This window comes from Camellia sinensis, chromosome 13, assembly GCF_055761805.1.
Source record: "Camellia sinensis isolate YWXY chromosome 13, ASM5576180v1, whole genome shotgun sequence".
Lineage (NCBI taxonomy): Eukaryota > Viridiplantae > Streptophyta > Magnoliopsida > Ericales > Theaceae > Camellia > Camellia sinensis.
Genome location: NC_138973.1, coordinates 144,925,674 through 144,943,471, shown reverse-complemented (window position 1 = coordinate 144,943,471; position 17,798 = coordinate 144,925,674). Strand labels below are relative to the sequence as shown.

Sequence of the window (17,798 nt, the reverse complement as noted above, 5' to 3'; positions counted from 1 at the left end):
ACCTGCTCTGTGTTCATCTAGCCTTGGTGGAAAATATCCTTTATGAAATACGCAAAGGCATTTGTGAAATGCACATTGGGAGTCCATCCTTGGTAGAATGTGCAATTAGTTAAGGCTATTGGTGGTCATTTATGCACAAGGATAGTCAAACATACGTTAGAAAATGTGATAAGTGTCAATGTTTTTTGCCCTTAATCCACTAGCCAACTGGCCCTTCGCACAATGGGACATGGATCTGATAGGCCCACTTCAGAAAGGCAAAGGAAGAAAGGAGTTTTTGCTGGTAGCAACAGACTTTTTTACCAGGTAGATGGAGATTGAACCTTTAATAATCTCCATTAAAGACAAGGATATCAAGAATTTTGCTTAGCGCATCATCATAACAATGTTTGGTATTTCACATGCTTTCATTTCTGATGACAAAACACAGTTCGATTGCAACCTGTTCAAAAATTACTACTTAGGGTTGTGAATTAAGAATTTTTTCTTTACTTCTTCGCAACCCCAAAGTAATGGCCAGCCTGAAACCTCAAACAAAACATTGTTAGATGGAATTAAGAAGTGATTGGAAAGCCTTAAGGGAAGGTGGGTGGACAAATTGTCCAATGTGCTCTAGGCATACTGCACTACCCCCAAAAGTGCAACATGAGAGATGCCTTATTCATTGGCATTTGGAATGGAAGCTCTCCACTGGAGATTGGATTGCCCACAATATGAACATAAGTTTATGAACCTGCCTAGAATGATCAAGCCATAATGCGAAGTCTTGACTAGGTTAAGGAGAAGAGGGATGCAATACTGGTTCATCTGGCAAACTACCAAAAGTAGATTGTGAAAGGATACAATAAGAAAGTCCAGCCTAGGACGTTTTATCCTAGAAATTTGGTACTTAGAAGGGTTCTAGGCAGCCAGAAGAAGCCAACCAATGGAGAAATGGACCCTAATTAGAAGAGTCTATACAAAATTATTGCTCTTCTAGAAAGAGGAGCTTACCATTTGGAAGACATGAAAGGCAAGGTTGTACCATGTCCTTGGAACACTACAAACCTTAGAATCTATTTTCATTAGATGTTGAAATCAAATTAGCTTGTATATAAGAAACTTCAACTCCTTAAGTTCAATAAAACCAATCTATTCATTTCACTCCCAATAATTTTGGCTGGTTCTCTATTTAAGTATAATTTCTAGCAATTACTTAAGTATAGAACAGGTAACAATCTTGCTCAGGATTGAAGCTTGGTTTTTGCACTCAATAATCAACTCTTGAATCTAAAAAACCAAGACAATCCTGAAACAAGATTGTAGTCAAATTCCTTTAAACAATTTGAAGTACAAAAAAGTAAAACAATCCTGCTTAGGATTGTAGCTTGGTTTCTGCACTTAAGAATCAACTCTTGAATCCAGAAAAGAAAGACAATCCTGAAATAGGATTGTAGCCCTATTTTTATACTTGGTTGAATTTCCTTAAAATTTCTAAGTATAAAAAAGTTTGACGATCTTGTTGAGAATTATAGCTTGGTTTCTACACTCAAGAATCAACCCTTAAGTCTAAAAAAGCAAGACAATCCTCTTCAAGATGGTAACTTGTTTTTGAACTGAAGATAGTTATGTAGAAATTAAAGTTTGTATCTTGGCTACTTCTTTTGAAAGAAACCAAGCTAGGGGGGCACAAGTATAAGTGAGCACTTAATCTTGCTCAGAATACTCCTAGAAAAATAACAATTACTTAGGCAAAATTCCAAAAACAGCTTCTCTTTGTAAAGCGATTGTACTATTTGCAACATTTACATCAAAATACTAGGCCTCACAAAACAAACTTGGCCAGAAAAAGAAACAAAAAGTGCAGCAATGGAAAAATTAAAGTCTTCAATGTCACAAGGGTTTTCAAACTTTTGGCTTTGTTGCAATATCAAGTATTTAGGCAACAACAACCTTAGCAATTCCAGAGAATATAAACTTTCTAGCTTCATCTTTAACAGAAACAAAAGGGTCAGGGTCTTCAAGAGTTGGGAAAATGGGAGGAGCATTACAAAAAGTCTTCTCTTGAGGCCTAGGAGCAGGAATTTCAGTTCCATTGACCTGGCCTGAGATGGGAGTTTCCTTAACACCTTTCTTGTGTGCAGCCTCTTCCTCTTCTTTCTCTTCAAGGTCTTCATTTCCCTCAGATTCTCTCTCCGAAAATCCCTCTTTAGCCGTCGGTAAATCTTTTTGCCAAGGTAGGACTGGTTCAGAGTACATAGGGGAATCAAGAGTAATCCAATGAATAAACTATCCTTAAGCTTGTAAATTTGCTTAAGGTACTTCTCGTTGATGTCCTTGGAATACTTGTCCAGCTTTTCTTTCTCTTCTTTCTTCAGAGTCTCATTAGCAGCAAGGGCTAAAGCCAGGTTTTCTTAGGCCTTCTTAAGTTGAACCTTGATAATTTGGGTTTCACTTTCAGGAGCTTCCTTCTCAGTCTGTAGCTTCTTCAATCGCTTAGTTACATAGAAGAGTTTCTTGTCTAGCTTAATAGTAGATTCCAAGGTTCTAGAGGCCTTAAATGCAGGCCTCAGTCTTGTAAGCATCCATCTTGGCCAGACCTTCATGGCACACTTGAATAGCCTGAAAATAGAAAATAACTCATCCAGATGGCATTGGTCACACCAGTCTGAATTAGGCCGACATCGTCCATTGAGCGCAGAGAAGCCATGTCCATTGGTAGAGTGAACAGGAATGAAAGTTGTTGGGGAAAAATCTTAGGCTCAATAAGTGCATGGAAGCGTGCATAAGTTCCAAGAGGGAGAGGGGGCGACTACCATCATCCTATTTCAACCGAAGAAATTGCCTAATTAGTTGAACTCGGGTGATCGAGAGGGAATGCCAACAAAGACGATGAATAGTATGTGTGGTTAACGAGAAGGCTAAATGACTTTGAGGTCTGCCCATGCCAGAGAAAGATAACAGGTGGACTAGCTCGAAGGCCAACTATGTATTAAAATGGAAGCAGTCAAAGATCCATTACAAGCGGGGGCTACTTGGGTGTCGAAAGTAGAATCTTGACATTTCATCCATGGTATTGTACCATTCTAATTTGTAGGATCTTGACATTTAAGTTACTGGATTGTCTCATTTGTTGGTCATTCTATGGGAGCCATCATACCATAACTATTATGTACTCCCTCTAAATAGAACTACTGAATCATTTTTTTTTCTACGATAGTTTGAGTTGTGGTCAAGCTTTTTGCCAACTTGAGCGTAATAACAATCATAACAAAATAATAATTTATTAAGCCCTCTTCTAACAAAATAAAAGGAAAGTCTAACTCCAATTTTGGTTGGTGCCCTAAGGAAAACAACAAAAGAGGCAACAATCAAGGGCGTAATAAGCAACACAGTGAAGTGAATGTTGTGGCCTCCACGCTTATGGAATTGAAAGGCACCCCCAGCAATAACAGCAATCGCAGCAATAGAGAAACGACAATCAGTGATAGAAACAAAAGATGGTTCCATACAACTATAAAGGCCAATGAAAGTTCCCCTAATGAGAATTCACCCTGCTTGCATTATTGCTAAGCCAAATTTTGCCAATCATTTCTGACCTTACTCAAATAGTGGGTGAGGTTCGGGTCATGAGACAAATACAAGTTGGACTTTGAAGCAAAAAATCCAAAATTTCATAGAAGAAGGAAAAATCAATGTGGCAGATGAACAAGAAGCTCCTAAGAACCCCAACGAGAAAATGGGAGTTTTTAAGAACTCGCTCCCTAGTCACGCTTTGGTTTCAACATGCTGGGTCGAGGAAGTGTCCGATTTCCAACATCCTCCTACCATCACTACAATTAATGTTATTAATGCCCTTTGACTCTTTGAGGAAGATACCGTCAAACTTCTTTTAGGGTCAAGCCGGAACCTCCATGAGGCTGTTACCCTTAGATACATAGCGATAGTTTGATAGCACCATTTGGAGTCTGAATTGGTCATTAGTGACCTCATAGGTCACTGTCTTGCTTTCACCATGTGTTTTTAGATGTTAGGTAGTAGGATTTTCAAAAGCAATAGCAGGGATATCTAGTACAGAGATGGTCTATTTAGATTTGACGGATTCTGGAGTAGCATATTCCCCAACAGTAGCAGCAGAAAGGGCTACCATTATCTCTTGTTTTACCACTAGAAGCTCAGTTATTTTTTGCAACTTCCTCTTCTTCTTGGCTGGAGGAGGAGTGGTGGTCTTTGGAGTCTTTCAAGAGCAGCATGCAAGAGCAGCAACAAAGTCTTCAACCTTTATATTCATTGACTAATCAGTAAGGTCAGTGACTGAGGCAAAAGTCTGTTTGCTTGAGGCTCCTCCAGCGAAACTCTCTTGTTGTTCATAAGAAGCTTGAGAATATCTCTTCTAGTCTGGCAGACAGAAGTAGAGGATTCGAAGCCCACATGTTTGGGGGTAGACTTCTTTTCAACAGGGAGCTTTTGCACCTTTTCAAGATCTTTTTTGTGAGCTAGGTACTCACACAAATTCTTTACAACATTAATGTTGGGAGCTGAAAGGGAAGCAGAAACAGTAAGACAAGAATAAAAATACAAATCGAATAATGAGGAAAGGGGATGGGCAAAACTAAACCTGCTCATCCGTAGGTTCTGGGTATTGACCAAGTATTAGGCTTACTCTCGAATTCCCAATTCCCATAAATAGTTATTACTTTCTGGAAGGGAGGTAACAAGTTTTTTTGAGGCACTCTTTGACCACAGATAATATTTGAGGTCTTCCTTAGAGGCCTTAGATAATATAAGCAGTTCGAATGTGAACATAAAAAATTTCCATATGTCCGAGATGGGTACCCTGAGTTTAGTTCAGTTCATAAAACCCATTGATGGTGTGATAGACATTGGTAGAAAGTTGGATGGGGGCAAAGGTCGATGAACTCATACACTCCCTCAGCTCCCTCAGAAGGGGTTAAAAGGAAATCTCACCCCTCATTCAGTAATGACGACAAGGGAAAGACATGTGTAATCTGGACCCCCTTAAGGTTGTCACTGTCTTTCCATAAACGAATATGGACACGTCTAGGATGCCATACCGCTCTCGAAAATAAGTAAGGGCAAAAAAAGGATTAAAAAAAGACGTGATATTTGCCCATGGAATCAAAGTTGAAAGAAAGAAATAAAAAACGAGATGAAAAATAAGAATGGACTTATAGTCATCAAAAAACCAAGAATACGCTGAAGGAATGATGGAACGAGGGTCGGAGTTTCGCTTTGTGATATCCTTGTTCCGTAGTATGTTAATTGGTCCTTATTATGAATATGATTACGTATTTGATATGATTTTGTGTGCCATTATGTGAAAATATGTGGTTTTGAATTTCTATCTGTTCACCGTAGGAATATCTGTTTGATTATTTGCTTTGGAAATTAAATTGAAGGCCCTATCGACCACAGAAACCGAAATTGATTACGCCATTGTGATTGGCATAATTTTTAGAGCCTACAGTGAAATTTAATTGAAAATTGATCTGGATCGAATTAAATAGATTAAATTAATGACTTAGTACTCAAATATGTAATGTTGATAATTTTAATTAAGGGAAATTGTATATAGTGGGGCACTAAGCACTCAACCTCTCTCTCCTTATACATTTTGGCTGATAATAACTCTTGAAAGAGAGGGTGAGGGTCGGTTAGAGAGAGAGGGAGCTCAAAAATTGGAGTTTTGCTCTTGAAACTTGGAAATCTTGAAGATTGCTTAAGAATTTGCTATAGATTGGAAGAATTGAACCTCTAGGTGAGCAATTGAACATGAATTCATGAGTATATGTTTGTAGATTTGTGTATTCAAGCTAGTTGAGTAATCAAGAGCAAGAATTAAAATGGAATTGAGTTGGTTTTGGTGAATTAGAGATCAATGTATGCATGCATGTGTGTAATTGCTTTGAATTTGCATGTTTGAGCACAAAATGTATGATCCATGTAAGTTTTTAGTTGAAGCTCATGTTTTTTATCATCTCTTCACCAACTAAGCTGAGAATAATGGTATCTCCCACATGTATGTGCAAATCATGGAGGTGTGAGTATTGAATGTTTGAATTTAATATGTTGGTGATGAGTTTGGGTTAATTTGAGTCATGCATGTAAGTAATTCTTGGAATTGAGCTTCATAATGTTGTAATTTGGTGTTTATACCATGTTGGTATATGTATATGTGAAGTTTGAGCCAAAATAATGTATTTAGAGCCTTTGAATATCAGGTTGAAGCTCAAGAACATGTTCTGAAAAACCCAAAAAAATTGATGTCCGCTCGAGCGGGAGAACCGCCGCTCAAGCGTAAAATTCAGGCTCCCAGTATTTTCTGCAGACATGATGTCCGCTCGAGGGCAAGTTCACGCTTGAGTGGGGAGCCATGTAGTGAGGCCTTCAGCTCGAGCGCCTGACCTTTACGCTCGAGCTTAAATATGACATAACCAGTACTCTTGCAGGCCTTCTGGGTTCGCTCGAGCAGGGAAGTCCACGCTCGAGCAGGAATCCTGTTTCTGAAAATTTTGAAAGTGCATTCTGTGTTTCGTTTTCCGTTCTCTTTCACTTCTAAGTACTCTTAGGTATGCATTAAGCATTGTAAATGAATTAAAGGGATAAGAATAAAGCCAAAAGAGGAATATGTGAATTGAAGAACGGATTGAATCATTTGTGACCCGTATGTGTTATGTGATGTGTAGGGTTAAACTCCAGGGCAAACCAACCAACCGATCATTGTGAGTAATATCTTAACAAAGATATCTGAAATATGTTATTGTCCAATTGCTTACTCCTATGTAAGTTTTATAAGTTCGTTGACTCGATTGGTGGACAATGTTTGCCATGCCCAATGAATGGGCCAGAGGCCAGTATGATCTGAATGATAGAATGAATGGGCCAAAGGCCAGTTTGACATGAACGAATGAATGGGCCAGAGGTCAGTATGAGCTAAATGATAAAATGAATGGGCCAAAGGCTAGTTTGACATGATAGAATGAATGGGCCAAAGGCCAGTTTGATATGATGGAATGAATGGGCGAAAGGCCAGTTTGACATGAATGAATGAATGAATGGGCCAAAGGCCAGTTTGACATGGTAGACTGAATGGGCCAAAGGCCAGTTTGACACGAAAGCATGAATGGGCCAAAGGCCGGTTTGACATGAAAGTATGAATTGGGCCAAAGGCCAGTTTGACAGGAATGAAAGATAAGTGGGCCAGAGGCCGTATGACATGAATGAATTGGGCCCGAGGCCGTAAGATGTGTTTGGAACCGCAATCACTTGACCTATATTTGTACATATGTTGGATAGAAATGCGAATTGGGCCTAAGCCCATTTGAAACATGTTGTTCTAAATACCATTTGTGTAACTTCTTTATTGATATTGTTCACTGGGTTTTCGCTCACGCTCATTCATGTGTTTGTAAGTAAGCCAAGAGAGGTCCCAACCCAGCCTCAGTGAAGTCCGTGTGGAACAACCAAGGTTTTGAAGAGTCAGCCCTTACGTCTCACGCACGAGATTCATCTTCGACCTTTTGCTTTGTTTTGTTTTGTCATGTTGGCGAGGACCTTGGTTTATGTTTGTATATAGTTTTGATTGGCTGACCCAGACTGAATGATCCTGTGTATGTACAGAGTTATTTGTATTGGTACATATTTTGATGTGAGTTATTAACATGTATATGCATGGTTTGTTATGATGTGCCATGTAAGCACAGCTCTATGGACAAGGTTTTAAATTTTGCTTCTGTTAGGCCCCTCTACTCTGATGAGTTATGTCTGGTTTGGTTTGAGGCCGTAGGTAATCCCTTGATTACTGGCCGATTATGTCCTAAACCCATAGGGGCCGGTTTGAGTCATGACACGCTTATTCTACCATTTTCTAGGTTTTCACAGGAAAGAAATTGATAATAAGCACTGAAAAGAGGGCTCATGAGGGGAATTATATCGTTTGAATCACTACAATCAGATGCGTCTGTCGCTTCAACTGATGCACGTGTTGGTTTGAGCCTAGTAAATGGTTGCCATGTGTCTAGTGCAAAAATGGTGTATCAGACGAAGGAATGTCTACTCTGAAACTGTAGTTCAGGGTTTCATTTAAAAACCATTATGCTTATCCAAAACCCTAGAAAGGTGGGAAAGGATTTTGAGCAGCACATTCTCAACAGGAACTCCAACTCTTTTTGAGTTTAAAGAACTGAAAAAAGATGGAGTTGATGAGCAATTGTGGGAGGTTAAAATGACTTGTGACTGAACATCACGGAGGTTTAGGTCCAGAATAATATCTTCACAGGTCAGAAGTGTGATAACCTTGTTCTGTGTTATACTGTTAACCTTTAATTATGCTTGTGATAATGTGCTTAATATGAAGTTGGGTGCTACTTATGTGATTCTATATGTTTTTGAATTTATATCTGTCCACTATAAATAAATCTGTTCTATTTCCTATAATAATTTGAAATTGAGGGCTGTATAGGGGACAGATTCACTGTATCCTTATGATTAGCATACTTTTTGGACACTATAGTGAAATTTAATTAAAAATTGATTCGAATCAAAATAATTAGATTAAATTGATTAAATTAAGTGTAATTAACTAAACTTAAGCATGATTAATTAAGTTAACTTAAACGAGGGTATATATATGTAGACATGAGATTAAGCTCATTCTTGAGCTCAAAAAACAACCAAGAAAAGTTTAGAGAGCCATTCTACAGAGAGACAGAAAGAGAGAGAGAGATCATCTTTGAAGATTTCCTCAAGGGTATTAAGAATTATGTAGAATAGCTCAATAATCTACTAATACAAGTGATAATCAAAGCTCTACGTAAGTAATTGAACTCTAATTCATAAGTTTAAGTCCATAATTATGTGAATTCAAAAAGAGTATGTAAATAAATGCAAGAATTGAGTGGAATATGTGGAGATTAGGATCAATATGTGCATGCATGTGTAAATTTGTTATAATTCCTCATATTTGGGCATGAAACATGATAATCAAGTTAAATTGAGAGTTATGTAACACATGCATTCATGAATCATGGGGTCATGAGACTTAGTTGCATGTCTGGAAGATGATTAAACAAGAATTCAATCTAGATCATATATGTATGAAAGTTTTGAGTCTCATTTTGACAAATTGATGAAATTTTGGATATGAAAGATGTGATTAATCAAGTATTAATGTTTACTTACATGTTTTCAAGCTTTCGGACAAGACATGCATGAATTTGGAGCCTTGGAGTTGTATTTGAAGCTCAAACACAATTCTGGAAATTCCATAATTCGAGCAGTTTGCTTGAGCGATGGAAGTGTCGCTCGAGCAAACATTTCACGCTCTTAGTAGTTTTGCAGACAATTGCACAGTGGCTCGAACGACCGATTGTGCGCTTAAGCAAACATCCTTTTTCTCAGTACTTGGCTTAAGCGACTGTTGAGCAACTATCAGGCGTAAAAATTGAGCATCCAATATATTTGTAGACCAAAGGGTTCACTCGAGCGACCAATGTTGCGCTCGAGTGAAGTGCCCTGTTTCAGGGAATTTTGAAAAGTTGTTTTATGTTCCAATTTTCATTTGCTTTCATTTCTGAGTATTCCTAGCAACACATTGAGCATTGTAAATGAATTAAAGAACTAGAAAGAAGCCTAAGAAAATTAAGCAAACTAAGGAACAGACTGAATTGTATTATGACCCAATGTGTTGTGAATTTTGTAGGGTCAACTGCAAGGACGATTCAGCTATCTGACCACAATAGTAATATCTTAGTAAAGATATTTTACTTATACTCTATTTTCTGATTGTTCACATGTGGTAAGCTTTTTTGAACCTATGATTTGACAAGTGTGAATGAGTTACCATCTTTTGTCTGACCGATATACTAACAATGTGATATTAACAAGAGTATTATCTATACAAGTGAATGACTGATATGATATGACTAGATCTCTGATAACACTGAATGACTGATATAATATGACTAGATCTTTGATAACACTGAATGACTGATATGATATGACTGAATCACTAATAAGACTAAATCACTGATATGATATGACTGAATCTCTGATAAGACTGAATGATTGATACGCAATTGCAAAATTGAATGGCCATTATATATTGTAAATGCTTAGACCTAAGGTCGTACTGATAAGAGATGATTGAATTCGATCTGTGAGTCCGTTAACTATTGGACCTGAGGTCATACTAGACACTGTTGGGCCCAAGGCTGTTCTGTTGAGTAATGATTGAACTCATACTGTATATTCTGTTATCTTCTGGACCTAACGTCATTCCATCGCATGTTGGACCCAAGGTCCTTCTGATGTAAAATTGATTAAATATGTGTATCTGTTAAAAAGGGACTCATTCACTCAACCCCTTTACTTCAATATTATTTATTAGGTGTTTGCTCACTCTTTATTTATATGTATGTAGATGAGCAGCGGGATGTCCAGCCTCAACCCTAGTGAACCCATTAAGGATATCAGATACCATGGAGTCTACTATGGACGCCTCCTGTGTGAAGCTTTGTTTATGACTTTTTTTCTTTGTTTACTTTTGTTGTCCCATACGACTAAGTCTGTATCTAAGTATATAACTTAGTCTCTGTTAAGACTATTTCTAAAATGATCTTGGTTATATGCATATTTATATTGACTGTATGGTGTAAGTTATTAATATAATGTGCAAAGTTTGTTTGCACAGCTCATTGACAAAATTTCTAATTCTGCTTCCGCATCTGGCCTTATATTAATATTAAATATGATTGATTTCTGTCTAAAGCCGTAGGTAATCTCATGATTACTGGCCGGTTATGATCCAAACCTATAGGGCGGGTTCATGTCGTGATAGAGTGGTATTAGAGGATGAGTTGATAACTCACATACTTGTCCAAGTGAGCAATAGAGTGTCTAGAAAAGATTTATGTTGCATTCAAATGATAAATATGTACTTAAATGCATTAAGAATATGCTAAAGTGTTTTGAAATATGTGACTACATGACATATGAATTGTTGCCTATCTGTATATGCGTCCTCTTTCTATCTATGTACATCATGTACATTGTTTTTGTATAAAATGTAATATAAGTCTAATCAGATAATGGTGTGAACAAGATCCGATGAAATAGAAGAATCTTCTACTGTCAAACTTGACAGAATAGAAAGACTGATACAGGACATAGCAAAAACACTAAGGCAATGACAACAATGGCAACATCAATGGTAACAGCTACCACCCACATCTCTAGTACAACCTGTGCACGACTTACAAATTATGATGACCAGACAATAGCTCTCACCAAAGAGTTTAAGAAAAAGCCACAATTGTTTCATGAGGGTGTGGACCAATTGAAGGCTGAAGCTTGGGTCCTTAGTATTGAAAAGTCGTTTGAAGTATTCCCATGCGTTGAAACACATAAAGTACAGTTGGCCACCTTTACACTGGAGAATGAAGCAAGAAGGTGGTGGGAGTTGATGCGTGATGACAACAAGGGCATAAACTAGACACAGTTTCTCACACTTTTTATGATAAATATTTCCCACAATGTGTCCATGATAGAAAGGTGTCTAAATTTGAGGGGTTGAAGCAAGGTAATATGACTATGGTTGAGTAAGAGGCCAAGTTTACCGAATTGGCTAGGTTTGCACCGCATATGGTCAACACCGATTATGAAAAGGCAAGAAAATTTCAGGGTACTCTTCGTAACGATATCCTGGAAAGAGTGAATGTATTGAAATTGCCTACTTATGTTGATATGCTAGACCCAGCTTTAATGTCAGAAACTAATATGGCCAATCAAAGTAAACCATCTAAATGGAAAAGTAAGAGGCAAGGCTTCTTTCCGAAGAAGAAGATGTTTAAAAAGCAAAATATGGGTTCATTGAGTTCTAGCTCTTCAAGGGACTCTGCACCAACATGTAACATCTGTGATAGAAAGCATCTGGGAGTTTGTTACCACACATCTGGGGCATGTTTTCTTTGTGGAAAAACTGGGCATATGGTTAAAGACTATCCTCAGAGTGACCAAAGAGGTGGAAGGCCATCTGCTAGCTCGACTGGATCTATTCCTGTACCAAGGAACATTGTGAGACCTACTATAACCAGAGACACAATGAGGCATGGGAAAGTCTTTGCGCTCATCCCAGGTGACACACAAAATACTGAAGTCGTCGTCTCAGGTACTATCACTATATGTAGTCAAGATGCTTTTGTGTTAATTGATTCTGGATCATCACATTCCTTTGTGTCTACTACATATGCATCTAGATTGAATAGACCCGTAGAATCATTGCCTTAATTGTTGTGTATATCTGCTGCATCTAGGGAGTCGGTGTTGTGTACGTCGTATATCATTTTTGCAATATGCATATTGGGAGTGTGACTTTATATGTGGATTTGTTGCCTTTGGATATTAGACACTTTAATGTAATTCGGGGAGTGGACTGGTTGTCTAAATATTGTGCCACCATTGATTGTGTAACAAAACAAGATATATTTAGACCTCCAGGGCATGATGAGTTTATATTTATGGGTAATGGAGTAGTACCTCCACCTTATCTGATTTCAGCAAGGAAGGCATGTAAACTGCTCAGGAAAAGGTGTCACGGTTATTTGTGTAGTGTGATGACTGAACAATCCATGAATGTTGAACTAGACAGTATTCCCATTGTTAGAGAATTTCCAAATATATTCCCAAATGGATTGCTAAGGGAATTGGTTGACAGGGAGATAAAGTTTACTATTGATATTGTATCGGGCACTCAGCCTATTTCGAAAAATCCTTACGGAATGCCAACTATTGAAATGAAAGAATTGAAAGAACAGTTGCAAGACTTGCTTGACAAGGGTTTCATTAGACCGAGTACTTCGCCCAAGGGAGCACCTGTATTATTTGTAAAGAAGAAAGACGGGACCTTACAATTATGTATTGACTATCGGGAATTGAACAAGGTAATAATCAAAAATAAATACCCTTAGCCCCATATTGACGATTTGTTTGATCAGTTGTAGGGATCACAAGTGTTTTCAAAAATTGATCTGACATCCGAGTATCACCAATTAAAGGTAAAAGCAGAAGATGTTGAGAAAACCGCATTTCGGACATGGTAGGGTCACTATGAATTTCTTGTTATGCCCTTTGGAGTGACTAATGCACCTACGGCGTTCATGGATCTTATGAATAAAATTTTTAAGTCTTATCTTGATGAGTTTGTTGTAGTCTTTATTGATGACATCTTGATATACTCAAAAAGTAGGATTGATCATGAGCAACATTAGAGAACTATATTGTAAACCTTTAAAGAAAAGATGTTGTATGCTAAATTAAAGAAATGTGAATTCTGGATGGATGTGGTTGTGTTTTTGGGCCATGTTATCAACAAAGATGGGATTTCAGTAGACCCACAGAAGATGGAGGCAATTGTGAAGTGGCCTACACCAACAAATGTAACGGAAGTCTACAGTTTCATGGGTTTAGTTGGGTACTACAGACGGTTTGTGAAAGATTTTTCAAAAATAGATGTGCCTCTTACTCAACTTATGCACAAATGAAAACCGTTTGAATGGAGTGACGAAAGAGAATCTGCCGTACAAGAACTGAAAACAAGATTAACTACTGCAGCAGTGTTGATACTTTCTTCAGGAATAGAAAATTTTGCGATTTTTAGTGATGCATCTTACAAGTGTTTGGGTTGTGTGTTAATGCAGAATGGAAAGGCAATTGCTTATGTCTCCTGATAATTGAGACCACATGAAAAGAACTACCCGATGCATGACCAGGAATTGGCCATAGTAGTGTTCGCTTTGAAAATTTGGTGGCATTACCTGTACAGGGAAAAATGTGAACTTTATATCAATCACAAAAGCTTGAAGTACTTATTTACCCAAAAAGAATTAAACATACGATAGAGAAGATGGCTTGAGTTAATAAAAGGCTATGACCTCCAAATTTAGTATCACCTGGGGAAAGCCAATATGGTTACTGATGCCTTGAGTAGAAAATCAACGTGGAACTTGGCTTCCCTACTTACTGAATAGAAGGAAATCCTGCAAGACTCAGAAGTCTGACATTGAAATAATGTTACATGAGCAAAGTGGGTTGATAGTTGCCATTATAGCTCAACTGACAATTATTGACGAAACCAAACTGAGGCAAAGAGATGATGAATTCCTCAAGAAATGATTGATGAAATTGAAGTGAATCTGAAATCGGGGCATAGTATTGAAAATGAAGCGTTGAAATTCCAAAACGAATTGTGTGTTTCGAACATCCCTAAGTTAAAGAAGAGAATTCTAGATGAAGCTCACAAGTCAATGTTTGCAATGCATCCGGGAAATAACAAGATGTATTGAGACTTGAAATAGAGCTACTGGTGGCCAAATATGAAGCGTGAAATTGCAGAGTATGTGTCTAAATGTCTTCACTGCCAGCAAGTTAAAGCCGAACATCAATAGCCTGCAAGACTACTTCAACCACTCCTTATTCCGGAATGGAAGTGGAAGCATATAACCATGGACTTTGTTGTTGGCCTACCTCGAACACCTAAAAGTATGGACTCTATTTAGGTTATAGTTGATAGACTGACCAAATCTGCACATTTTCTGCTTGTGAGAACTACTTTTGATGCATATAGATTAGCTACTATATATGCTGATGACATTGTTCGTTTGCATGGAATTCTGGTATCTATTGTCGGGTAGAGATTCGAAATTTATATCTAGATTCTGGAGAAGCCTACAGAGAGCAATGGGAACAGAATTGAGACTTAGTATTGCCTTCCATTCGCAAACTAATGGATAGTCAGAACAGACTATACAAACTTTGGAAGATATGCTCATAATGTTTTCAGGAGAGTTGGGAAGATTACTTACCATTAGCAGAATTTGCATATAATAACAGCTACCACTCCAGCATTGGTATGGCACCATATGAAGCCTTATACGGTAGAAGATGTAGATCACCAGTCTGTTGGATAGAAGTCAGGGATAGAGTCTTGCTTGGGCCTAAAATTGTGCAAACCACCACCGAAAAGATCAAAGTTATTCAACAAAGGCTCAAGACAGCACAGAGTAGAGAAAAGAGCTTCGCGGATGTTAAAAGAAGGCCGCTTGAATATGAATTTGGCGACCGTGTGTTCATCCGTGTAATTCCAATGAAGGGCCAGTCAAGATTTGGCAAGAAGGGTAAGTTGTCACCTCGTTACATTGGGTATTTTCAAATTATAGAGAGACTTGGCCTAGTTGCCTACAGAGTTGCTTTACCGCCAGGATTGGATCAAATGAACAACGTATTCCACATGTCAATATTAATGGGCTATTTCCAAGATTTGTTTCATGTTATAGACTATCACCAGATAGCACTTGACGAGAATATAAAATATGAAGAGTGGCCAAAACAGATCATTGACCAACAAATGAAACAATTGAGAAACAAATCAATCCCAACGGTAAAAGTGGAATGGAAAGAGGATTACAGAAGGGAAGCTACATGGGAAAAAGAAGATTAGATGCAACAGTGCTATCCATATTTATTTCCAAACAGAGGTAACATAAGTTTGGAGGACCAAACTTCCTAAAGAGGGGAGGAATGCGATAACCTTGTTTGGTGTTATACTGTTAACCTTAAATTATGATTTTGATTATGTGCTTAATATGAATTTGGGTGCTTCTTATGTGATTATATGTGTTTTTTAATTTATATATGTTCATCGTAGAGAAATATGTTCTATTTCCTGTTATAATTTGAAATTGAGGATCGTAGAGGCGACAAAAATTGAAATTGACTGCATCTTTATGATTAGCATACTTTTTAGAGCCTACGATAAAATTTAATTAAAAATTGATTTGGATCAAAATAATTAGATTAAATTGATTAAATTAAGTTTTAATTAACTTAACTTAAGCATGATTAATTAACTTAACTTAAACAATGGTATATATATGTAGAGACATGAGATTAAGCTCATTCTTGAGCTCAACAATTAGCCAAAAAAAGTTGAGAGAGCCATTCTACAAACACACACACACACACACACACACACACACACACAAATCATCACTGAAGATTTGCTCAAGGGAATTGAGAATTGTGTAATAGCTCAAGAATCTACTAATACAAGTGATAATCAAAGCTCTAGGTAAGTAATTGAACTCTAATTCATGAGTTTAAGTCCATAATTATGTGAATTCAAAAAGAGTATGTAAATAAATGCAAGAATTGAATACGTGGAGATTAGGATCAATATGTGCATGCATGTGTAAATTTGTTATAATTCCTCATATTTCGGCATGAAACATGATAATCATGTTAAATTGAGAGTTATGCAACACATGCATTCGTGAATCATGGGGTTATGAGACTTAGTTTCATGTTTTGAAGATGATTAAACAAGAATTCAAGTTAGATCATACATGCATGAAAGTTTTGAGTCTCATTTTGACAAATTGATGAAGTTTCGGATATGGAAGATGTGATTCATCATGTACTAATGTTCAATTACATGTTTTCAAGCTTTTGGACAGGACATGTATGAATTTGGAGCCTTGGAGTTGTGTTTGAAGATCAACTACAATTCTGGAAATTCCAGAATTTGAGCAGTTCGCTCGAGCAATGGAAGTGTTGCTCGAGCGTACATGTCAAGCTCCAGTAGTTTTGCAGACAATTGCATAGTGGCTCGAGTGACTGATTGTGTGCTTGAGCAAACATCCTTTTTTTCAGTACTTGGCTCAAGTGACCGTCGAGCTTGAAAATTGAGCATCCAGTACTTTTGTAGACTAAGAGGTTCGCTTGAGCGACTAATGTTATGCTCGAGCGAAGTTCCCTGTTTCAGAAAATTTTGAAAATTTGATTTATGTTCCAATTTCCGTTCTCTTTCATTTCTGAGCATTCTTAGGCATACATTGAGCATTCTAAATGAATTAAAGAACTAGAAACAAGCCTAAGAAAATTAAGCAAACTGAGGAATTCATTGAATTGTATTATGACCCAATGTGTTATGAATTATATAGGGTCAACTATAAAGACGATTCAGCCATCTGACCACAGTGAGTAATATCTTTAAAAAGATATTTTACTTATACTCTATTTCTTGATTGTTCACATGTGGTAAGCATTTATGAACCTAGGATTTGATAAAAGTGAATGAGGTGTGAATGAGTTACCATCTTCTGTCTGAACGATATACTAACAATGTGATATTAACAAGCGTATTATCTGTACAAGTGAATGACTGATATATATGACTGGATCTCTAATAAGACTGAATGACTGATATGATATGACTGAATCACTAATAAGACTGAACGATTAATATGATATGACTGAATCTCTGATAAGATTGAGTGACTGATTTGCAATTATAAAATTGAATGGCCATTATATACTGTATGGCCATTATATACTGTAAATTCTTGGACCCAAGGTCATACTGATAAGGGATGACTGAATTCGATCGGTGAGTCTATTAATTGTTGGACCTGAGGTCATACTGTACACTATTGGGCCCAAGGCTGCCCTGTTGAGTAATGATTGAACTCGTACTGTATATTATGCTATCTCTTAATGTCGTTCCGTCGCATGTTGGGCCCAAGGTCGTTATGATGTAAAATGCTTACTGATTATATATGCGCATTGATTAAATATGCTTATTTGTTAGAGAGGGGCTCATTCACTCAACCCCTTTACTTCGGTATTATTCACTGGGCATTAGCTCACTCTTTATTTATATAAATGTAGATGGGCAGTGAGATGTCCAGTCTTAACCCTAGTGACCAAGTTAAGGATATCAGATACTATAGATTCTGCTGTGGACA

At 37.4% G+C, this 17,798-nt stretch overlaps 1 protein-coding gene across 1 annotated transcript; it reads left to right on the top strand.

The window, feature by feature from the left end:
* The first annotated feature begins 11,640 nt into the window (after positions 1 to 11,640).
* LOC114318690 (uncharacterized) lies at positions 11,641 to 15,493 on the top strand. The gene is made up of 5 exons (XM_082900968.1): positions 11,641 to 12,267; positions 12,312 to 12,938; positions 13,317 to 13,480; positions 14,621 to 14,669; positions 14,837 to 15,493. Exons 1-5 carry the CDS (start codon positions 11,641 to 11,643, stop codon positions 15,491 to 15,493), a joined length of 2,124 nt encoding a protein of 707 aa, XP_082757094.1.
* The last annotated feature ends 2,305 nt before the right edge of the window (positions 15,494 to 17,798 follow it).

What these genes read in the sequence shown, in the direction of transcription:
- LOC114318690 (XM_082900968.1), top strand. Translation starts at nt 11,641, where the DNA reads ATGGTCAACACCGATTATGAAAAGGCAAGAAAATTTCAGGGTACTCTT. An exon ending in ACTATCGGGAATTGAACAAG is followed by an intron (nt 12,939 to 13,316) that starts GTAATAATCAAA and finishes GCTAAATTAAAG; the next exon opens with AAATGTGAATTCTGGATGGA. An exon ending in TTCGTTTGCATGGAATTCTG is followed by an intron (nt 14,670 to 14,836) that starts GTATCTATTGTC and finishes TAATGTTTTCAG; the next exon opens with GAGAGTTGGGAAGATTACTT.